General features: G+C 35.0%; 1 protein-coding gene across 1 annotated transcript in view; it reads left to right on the forward strand.

Annotated features, from left to right (window-relative positions):
* LOC150106626 (metabotropic glutamate receptor-like) overlaps positions 1-10,237 on the forward strand; it is a 68,507-nt gene extending 58,270 nt beyond the window's left edge. The window contains exons 4-7 of the mRNA XM_090393442.1: positions 2,402-3,013; positions 5,588-6,390; positions 8,465-9,525; positions 10,037-10,237. Coding sequence (XP_090249568.1) covers positions 2,487-3,013; positions 5,588-6,390; positions 8,465-9,525; positions 10,037-10,237 — 2,592 coding nt within the window. The 5' untranslated portion in view covers positions 2,402-2,486. The remainder of the gene's footprint in view (positions 1-2,401; positions 3,014-5,587; positions 6,391-8,464; positions 9,526-10,036) is intronic.
* Positions 10,238-10,671: the final 434 nt, after the last annotated feature.

The raw sequence follows: 10,671 nt of genomic DNA on the forward strand, positions 1-10,671 counted from the left end.
GTGATGAAAATTAGTCTTAACCATGCTTATGTTGAAATTCTATAGTAAATATTTGTTATATTCTTTCAAATTAGGAACTAAAAACAACAATTTCAAAAATATTTGAAAATGATCCCACATTATCTTTCTAATGTTGCCGTTCCAGTTTCAAACTGATGTACTGACATAGCTAACTAGCAAGGCTTCAGACCCTAGGGGGAACAAGAAAAAAGAAAATTGATAAAGCTTCACGGTTAGTGCCTATCCACAGTGCTACAATTTTACAACTTTTATCTAGCGTGATTCACATAATAAAATAAGATAAACAAATATTAAAATAAATATTTAAATTTCTCAAACTATATATCCCTCCATAACGTGAAGTTCGCTATCCCGCAATACACCCATGTAGCGCGGTAAAGCAACACTTTTCTTTTACGATGCTCTTGTATCTCTGTAATAAGGAAGCATGCAGTGACTCGTCATTCATCACTTTGCACACTAAACCAATGCCCTTCGGAGACTTCTTCATACAGAAAGGGTGATAAAACACCTACACTTTATTGGTCCACGGCTATAAAGAGAAGCACGTACCTCAAGGCTTTAGTACGGGCATAATGCTCGATAGAGGCATCAAGAGAAAGTCGTTTGTCAACACGCTTACAGGATGAAGTTGACATTAAAAATCCTCAAATATTAATACGGTTTCTGTTTATCGGAGAGAAATGAAATTAAAAAAATATATAGGCAGGTAATTAAGTCTGGAAAATAGTTGTATTGAACCTTTAAAAGATAATATGAAATATTCTTTTTATGTATTGAAGTTTAATAACTTACAAGGAAACATCATAATAAAGTTAAATTTCGCAGAGATGATAACTGAATATTGTATTGGTTTTAATTGAAAACATTCTAATTCCAATTTCTGACCGGCAAAATCTTCAACATGCAACCTTTTAGAAAGTAATATATTTTAATTTAATTTTTAATGGGAATTGTCAGTGAAGCGTCCAGTGCTTGGCAGTTATTGTCTCTTTTTTTGTCCTTTTACTTTGTAAATCTTTGGATTTGATTTTCTGAACTTTTGCTCGATTACTCTAACATTCATCGCATAACATTATACAGTGCTTCTTTTTAACTTATAATACTAAATTAAAGTATACTAAACTAAATTGAGGCTCTTCAAGTTCCTGAAAAATCTTAAAACGCGTGAGTGGGCCATAAGTTTTAACTTCGCTGCATATACAAGAGACACAATTTAGGATATAAAATGAAAGCAGTTAGCAAATCTATTATAATTGAAGGCTGGTAGAAAAAAAGGAAGAGAAGAGAGGAGAGATGTTGAAAATTATTGAATGAGAAAAACGTTATAGCGAGGAAGAAAGCGCATCCGATATAGCGATTAAAATATAATTGTTTAATAGATTATGTAGTTAATCAGTAAAATAAGGAAATGAAAGACAAAATATATGATTACATAAATTATTCAGCAATAACGGACAATAAGGGTAGGTGGGAAACATTTTGGAGGGTGAAATTACGGATAGATCAGACACTAACGGGATTTAACGAAAGATTTTATACTATACAGCTGATATATTCTTGAAAACCACCATGAATTGTAGACTAGCTGTTTAAGCATAAAGAATAAAGACAATGATGTGCGTAATTGTAGATTTGGAATGATTTCGATTTAAGATCTACCATATTCACTGCACTACGCTACAGAGATGCTAAAAGAAATATTAAATGATTATGCAGATATAGAAGAGATAAGGAATATCACTGAATAATATCACGAACACCCATTTAACTATTGTCTAGAGAAGAACATTGGAAAGGAAGAAACTTTACCAAAGATGACAGAAAGTAATCACTTATTTCCCATTGTGAGACAAATAAAGCTAGACCGCGATCAAGACAGAATGATGTAATAGCCCAAACAGCAGATTCACAGCAGGGTATGTCTGAATTAAACGATTGTAAAAAAGCCAAACGAAACTGCTCATACTGCTAAGAAAGATATGTCATTCATTTACTTTATATTCAAACTACTGTAGTTAGTTTTGCATATTTGACCTCTCTTAATACAAGTTATGGTTATCCCCGTCTGTCATAGGGTTTGGAGAGTGAATTCTCTGCTGGAAGAAGTGACAGGATCGCAGATGCCATTTCTACACAGAATTAGTAAGACAATCACAAATGTTAATGCCCATAGTGAAATTCGAATAATCCACAGCCTATTACTAGAGATGACTGACCCTTCTCGCCCACCTTGAAAGTTTGCCTAATTTATAACGACTATCCTAACTGAAAATAATTTCTTTGGAGTTATTCTGGTTTTAATCAGTACTTAATACTGAACAATTCACAGTATTAGTATTGTCTTTAATTCATTAATTTTTTATTTAAAAAATTGCAGAATGAAGACAAGTCGTCGCTACCACTGGACATCACCTTTCAAGGTTCTCAGTCCCGCAGGTGTGATTCGCTGCAAATCGTGAACGATGTTGCGACGGATGCAGACGCTCCTATTGATTTTTTTCTGGACCACTGTGATCAGTAACGGCGCAAGGGGTAATAAAGTGCACGTGAGCGGTGATATAATCTTAGGAGGTCTATTTCCAGTGCATCAGAAAGGCATTAGGACTAGATGTGGGGAGATCAACAAATACCGAGGCATTCAGAGACTGGAGGCGATGCTGTTCGCCATCGACAAAATCAACCAGGACCCGTCTCTACTAAAAGGGATCAAGCTCGGTGCTATCATTCTCGACACTTGTTCCAGCGACAGCTACGCTCTCAACCAGTCATTGGAATTTATCAGGAACTCTTTAAATACGGTGGATGCGTCGTCTTTCGATTGCCAAGACGGTAGTTCGCCGAGGTTAAAGTTCACCAATAAAGCCATTAGCGGCGTAGTCGGAGGATCGTACAGTGAGGTGTCCTTACAAGTCGCCAACCTACTCAGGTTGTTCCGAATCCCACAAATTAGTCCGGCATCTACCGGAACAACTTTGAGTGATAAAACCAGGTAAGATTAATAAAAACTAGAGCTGATAAGAAAACAAAGGGAGAATTCATGCGGGTAATGGGTTTAATGCAACCACACTAATACTCAACACATGCCATGGTTTGATGAAAGGATAATTACTGTCTCGTCTCGCGATAATTGGCTCGATGACTCATGTCATATCATTGTCAAGGAAAGTTGAATGACACAGTAATTAGTGCATATTATGCGAGAAGGTATATCAGGAGCTTTTGATCAAATTATAATTTATGTGCAGACTGCGTCTTTTAGAGCACTACGGCTTAGAAACCTGTGTATATAAAAAAAATTCATCGACTGAATTTTTCTTTTTTAATAATAAAGTGGAACTTAATATTAGTGAAAATAACTGGAGCATGACTCATTCCTTGTAGAAATAAAATGACTGGCAGTAGATAGCCACATTAAATAACATAAAATGCTACAGAACCCAAGTGTTTTCACAATAGACAGGATTATCATGTCCATTACTATTATATCATTTTCCAACTTATATTTGTAATCTTTCTCTATGGAGAAGTTATATATTAGTTAAATTAATTCATCACTTCAAAATAAAAGTAAACGTTGTTTCTTCAAGAAACCGATGGATTATTAGTAATCCATCGATTACTAATTTAAGCGACGTCTCTACTTTTCGACCAACAGAAGGTATGTTCATACTGCACTACAATTACGAATGTTATTGAGGATGAGAGAGCCTCCGTAGCTCAGTCAGTATAGACGAAGCCCTTTGGTCAGGAAAGACCTAGGTTCGATTCTCGTTCGTAACGTGAGAAACCATAAACATTGCTTCTCCTGACGGGAGTCGAACCCGAAGCGTTGTGGTTGAAAAGTAGGTACGTGACACAATCAGGCGTGCAACTATCGTCTACTTTTTTTTTTAATCTTAATCCTACTTATGAGAAGCTTTACACTGGTCTGGATTCACAAAAAAGTGAATGTGAATGAAAATATTGTAATTGATTATTTTTTAGTGGACTGTTTAAAAATTAGTACTTATGTTGTTCCGTGACACGGTTAATGTATTGTATGTAATATAAAATGATAGTTATTGTTAGTCTATACTACTGGTTCTTAACCTTTTCAAAGTCACGGAACACTTTTAATTATAAGAAAAATTTGAGTAACACCAAAAGCATTAGGATAATAACACTAACAATAAAAATATGCATCAACTTGCCTTTTATAAAACTGGAACTTATTTTAATGCGATACTTGAGGTTGTTGGCGTTTGCAGATTTCAGCAATATCAGATCTAATGTGTGATATAGCTACTACCCTCATCTCTTTATCTATATTAGTAAGTCTTTCACGCTTTTTAGTTTTTATATTTTTTATATTGGTTAATATTGAGAAACCGAGCTCACACAAATATGATGTTGAAAACTAACAAAATTTTCAGTGCCCTTGTGGAGAGAGCTGGGTATTCGCCTTGGAAAAAAATCCAAAATTCCTCAAGAGTTATTTCAGAGAATTTTTATTTTTAGAGTACAATCAGTTGACAAGTTAACTTGTCAACGGACCGTACTTCGTTCTTCTTGCAACGAAAATTCACAACTCGATGTATTAACTGTGCCCAATGAATTTCGTATCTGGTCATAATTGAGTGTGTATTTAAGGAAGGAAGGAAAGTAACTTGAAATCTTTTCTTCCAATATTGTTCTGTTATAACGGAAATAATTCCCTCGACATTTTTATTCAGAGTAGCCAATTACACTCAGAACTGTGTCATGTGACATCTTTCACCGGCGGAACACTTGTAACCAGTTCGCGGAACACAAGTGTTCCGGGGAACATCGGTTAAGAACCATTGGTCTATACTATCATATAATGATGTAGATTAGTGGTATTTGAAAAGATTTCTTGCTTGACGTTGAAAATTAACAAAATTATTTCTGATAGCCACATCACATTTTGGTCAACAAATATTGACTATGCATTCTAATGAAATAGAAACTATGTAGAGTGTACACTTTTATGTTCTGTAAGAAAAGGATGGTAACGTAAAATATTATTTTAAATATTTTAAATATTTCCCACTTTTAAAATAAATATTAAATAAAACTAAGACTTTATGTACAAGCAGAGTAAGCGTAGATCTTTTGATTTCTCATTCATTATTGCTTCTGTAGTAACATCGTTTACCTTTGAGATATTGTAGCAGGTTATAATGGATAAAAAACTATAATATAAAGCTATAAGATGGTAACTGAATTTAGGAGAGATATTTTTTCTCAATATATTAATTCAGAGCTCAGCGCTGATACGCCTTCTGAACAGGTCTTTATGTACCAATTTTCCATTAACTTATCATGCATATGACAAGAAAAAAGTACTTCGTGCATGATGAAGCCACTGTTCATTGATATTTGAATGTTAATTTTTTAATATTTTTAGTATAATATTTATATAAGCTTATAGAATATAAGATTTCTTTCTAAAGAAGCCAGTAGAGTGATCATTTTATATGTTGTATTCTTTTTTCTCCAGCACTTCACTAAACAATTTAATTTATACAGATCACGATATTTAATTTTTCCCCCTATTTTATAGATACGATTTCTTCGCTAGAACGGTGCCTCCAGATACCTTCCAAGCTGTGGCGTTGGTGGACGTTGTCCAAAGGTTCAATTGGTCTTACGTATCCATCGTGTCTTCTGAGGGACAATACGGAGACTCCGGAATGACTGCTTTCCAGAGAGAGGCTCGTGCTAGAAACATATGCATTGCCATCAGCGAAAAGGTCCCCCACTCGGCTACCTCTGAAATTTTCGATCTGATTTTTCAGAATCTCCTGCAGAAGTCGTCGGCTAAAGTTGTGGTCTTGTTCGTACGTGCTGAAGATGCCCGAGGAGTGTTGGAAGCAGCAAAAAGGGCAAATGCAGATGGTGCATTTACGTGGGTAGCCAGCGATGGTTGGGGGAAACAAGAGAAATTAGTGAAGGGTGTGGAATCGGTGGCTGATGGAGCGATCACCGTTGAGCTACAGTCAAAGGTCATTGAGGACTTCGATGCCTACATGAGAAATCTCACTCCCCTTTCCAACCTAAGGAATCCCTGGTTTGAGGAATATTGGGAGAGTTTCTTCTCTTGCAAACTTCCGCAGAATGTGGACAACAAAGAGATGGTTGACCTACCTGTTTGCTCTCCCAACCTGGAATTGACAAACAGTGAGGGTTATACTCAGGAATCGAAGGTGCAGTTCGTCGTTGATGCCGTTTACGCGTTCGCTCATGCTCTTCATACAGTGTGGACGGAATTGTGTGAATCCCAAGAAGGCAGTTACTGCGACGCTATGAGGGAACTCGATGGTGGAGAACTCTACAAAGATTATTTATTGAATGTGTCATTTACTGGTAAGTCTTTACCATCATTTGCAAACTTGTTGTTCGATTAATAGAATCAATAGTAAAGTGATCTGATGCTTGATATATAACTGGAATTGAAGTATTGTGCACCTTAAATTAAAGTCGCGCCCACTTTAAAAAACAATCTCTTCAGTAATCGGAATGAATTTTTTTTTTTTAGAAATAGTTCATCTCAAATGAATGCATTTGGTGAACTGGAAAATGAAATCATTTGAATAACACAAATATAACTTGTAATGTTTACCGGTACACATTCTGTTGTGTAGTTAATTTTGCAATCAACATATATCATGTTTAGATTATAATTGGAGCGCTGATGATGAGTAGAAACTCAGAGGAAGCTAGAAAAGTAGAAAATTAGGCCTCAGGCGACTTAGGAATTTCTAAAATAGCCATTAGACTTGTTCCTCGTTTTCGTTTCTTCTACAAATGAAAATATATATATTAAAACCTTAAAAATAAGAAGCAAAATTAGAAACAAAAATTGCTACATTATAACATGTACAATACAAAGAGCATAAAGAGAATTAAAAAAATATACAGTAAAAGGAACAGACAAAGTAGGAGAAAGCTTGACCCGATAGGTCAAACCCTGGGCCGAATGGGGACCGTATTAATGTTAGCCTTCCCTTATCCGAGATATCCAGGATAATATATATATATTAGGGTTACTAAGCCATTTTATAAACTTGGTTATTTTACTCCTAATCCCAAGGTGGGTAAAGTTCTTATCACTATTCTTAGTATTTTCCATAATGTAAAGCACATCTCACTAAAAGATGTATACTGCAATGCATTATGGGTGGGGTCACTACCCAGACCGGTTTCAACTTTTTTTGAGGTCTCCTCAGTGAGTAGCTAGACCCTAAATACCAAAATTTAGTAATACAGAGCCTTATCAACTTTACCTATACAAGTTGCCACAAGGTGTTTTTATTTTTGATAAAAATATCAGGAGGAGATATAGATGTAAATTAGTTTTTTTACCTTGCTTAATGTATATTAGGGTTACTAAGTCATTTTATAAACTTAGTTATTTTACTCCTAAAAAGGTTGAAAACCTTTTTAGGAATAATTTCAACCTTTTTTGAGGTCTAACCTCAAAAAAGGTTGAAACCGGTCTGGGTAGTGACCCCACCCATAATGTATTGCAGTATACATCTTTTAGTGAGATGTGCTTTACATCTCATGTGTATGAAAAATTGATTATTCATGAGAAAAGTTCCTAATTTAAACTAAAAATAATAAAAGTATTCGAAATTCAATTTTTGTTTAAACTAAATTTAATAAAATAAATATTTCTGTTTGGTAAAATTAACAGCTGTAACGGCAACAATCAGCGTGATTATGATATTAAAACCTATAAAACAAATTTTCATTTGTTAAAAAGATTAACATTTGTTTCCAATGTACAGCGTATCACGTCTTACAAAACAGCAAGCATTATGTAAACTTCTTAATTCTAAGAACGAAAAGTGGTTAAAAATTCTGGTTGTGATTTCGTGACCATTGATTTAAAGTCACTTCCTTGTCGAAGGATACCATTCTACTTAAATATCAAAATTTGCAGGATAAGATCCTTATTTATGCTGTCCACACTGTACTGTACGAATGATCGATCTGTAAAAGCAGTTCGACTCAGAATGAATGCCAAATAAAGTCATAATTTTATTTTTCATATTTTATGGGTAAAAGTAAATTGAAGTTAATTATTTTTTTAGTTATACCTTAACGAGCATTTTGAAGAAGACTGTTATAAATACAAACTCGTTTTGTTTTCATATTCTTTAATAAAAGAATTTTTTATGACGAATATATGTCAAAATTTTATTTTAACCCACTTTGTTTTAAAGAATAATTATTGAAATAAAGATAGAAAACAAGATTATAATAATCGACTTTTACTGCAGTCTCAATTCGTTTCGTTTACCTTTTGAACTTTATTTTCTCAATATTCACGGAGTTTGGTAAGGGTCATTCTCAAAACTGGATAATCGAGACTCGACTATATTTCTCTGTCAATATCGTCAGTTGTTCATCACTCTTCTTTCTTTCATTGCAGATATCTCCGGAAGTCAGGTGAAGTTTGATCATCAAGGTGATGGTCTGGGCCGCTACACGATCTACAACTACCAGAAACTTCCTAACAGAACAACGCACGAGTACAAGATAGTGGGTCGCTGGTTCGATGGCTTGCACATGGACTTAGAAAGCGTTTCGTGGTCAAAAGGACAGAGCTCCGTTCCCACATCTGTATGTAGTTTGCCTTGTAGGGTAGGCGAGGTGAAGATTATGCAGTCGGGAGATGTTTGTTGTTGGATCTGTCACCGTTGTGAACCGTGGGAGTTCGTTGTCGATGAATTCACGTGCGAGGATTGTGGCCACGGTCGTTGGCCGTACCCTCACAAACGCAGTTGCTATGATTTAATACAGCAACATATGCAGTGGGATACTCCCTTCTCCATTGTGCCAGTGGTGATTTCCTCGGTCGGAATCACTCTCACCACCATCGTTATCAACATCTTCATCAAGAACAACGACACTCCAATAGTGAAAGCGGCCGGTCGAGAACTCAGTTACATGTTGCTGGGCGGCATCCTCTTCTGCCACTTCGTGACTTTTGTGCTTCTATCCAAACCCACTCCAATTGTCTGCGGATTTCAGCGATTCGGCGTAGGATTTGGTTTCTCCGTGATGTACTCGGCTCTTCTAACAAAAACCAATCGAATTTCCCGAATATTCGACAGTGCACGGAAATCCGCCCGACGTCCAAGCTTCATTAGCCCCAAGTCCCAAGTTCTCATAACTCTAGTGTTGATGTTCGTACAAGTGGCGGCTACGGCAGTATGGTTTGTCATCGAACCTCCAGGCACCCATCAGTACTATCCAGATGGAAAAAGAAATGAAGTAATTCTCAAATGCAGCATAAGAGACTCCAGTTTTCTTATTTCCCTCACGTACAATATGATACTGATTATTGTGTGCACCGTTTATGCCGTCAAGACCCGTAAAATCCCAGAAAATTTCAATGAGTCGAAGTTTATTGGTTTTACAATGTATACGACGTGTATCATCTGGCTAGCCTTCGTTCCGATCTATTTTGGTACTGGAAATTCATTTGAGGTAAGATGCCGTCCATTTTCCCCCTTTATGATGGCCACATTTTACTTACATTGATTTCTATAAAATTAACGCATTTAGCTATCATGATAATCATCTCAAAACGTTTATACTAAGCATCACAACAATTATGTGACTATGGCTATAGACATCACTTCTGCTCTGCTAAAGTTGTTATAATGAACAATCGTCTATGGCATTCTGCGGAGACGTAAGAAGCAATTAAAATGTTTAAATACTGAAAAGTTGGGCGTAATTTTAATCATTTAAAGGAATTACTAAAATTAATCAGAAATTATCCAAGCGTGAAAAATTACTATACACCAGTTTTGTCAATGTTTTTATCCAGTTATTCAAAGATTCGAGCACACAGCTGGTCTCTTAATCAAGAATATATTTATCTTAATCAAGAATAGAAGTTAAATTATAATATTGATCTTAGAGTCGCGACGCATATGCTAAATAATTTTACATTAGTTTACTCGTTTATAACATAATGTTTGTCTTCTTTCAGGTCCAAATTACAACTTTGTGCATTTCTACTTCCCTGAGCGCTTATGTAGCACTCTTCTGTTTATTCTCACCAAAAATCTACATCATCGTTTTTCATCCCGATAAAAATGTTCGTAAACTGACAATGAACAGCGCCACCTATAAGAGAGCTCCAACTAGTAGTACTTGTGGTACTTCAGCAAACCATGGCGAGTATAGATAAAGAACTTATTTGTTTTTAATGTTTTTATGTTTATATAATATCGAAGTTTGTTTAAATGTTTGCTTATGTTAGATAGTAATCTCTAATCATGTAAATTTTCTGAAATAAATTATATAGTCTATGTCTTGCTGAAATAGTTAATCTTTCTATATAAATAGTTTACTTTATTTCACGTATACATGTGACGTCATGTATACGTTTATACGCAATTTTTATGATATTTATCTAACTTTTTATAAGAAATAATAATGTAATCGATATTTTATCTATGATTTTTTGTTTAAAAATTAAATGAATTAAATATTTTCGAAAATTTTGAAAATATAATGTACATTGCTTTAAATGTTTTATATAACAATAATTGACCTTATCTTTTATATTATTGTTTCTTAAGAACCCCCGTGTGATGGCCGGGATAAGAATAGCCCCATTGT

The sequence above is a fragment of the Typopeltis vanoorti genome, chromosome 5 (assembly GCF_054136105.1).
Source record: "Typopeltis vanoorti isolate ZY-2024b chromosome 5, IOZ_Tvanoo_1.0, whole genome shotgun sequence".
Classification (NCBI taxonomy): domain Eukaryota; kingdom Metazoa; phylum Arthropoda; class Arachnida; order Uropygi; family Thelyphonidae; genus Typopeltis; species Typopeltis vanoorti.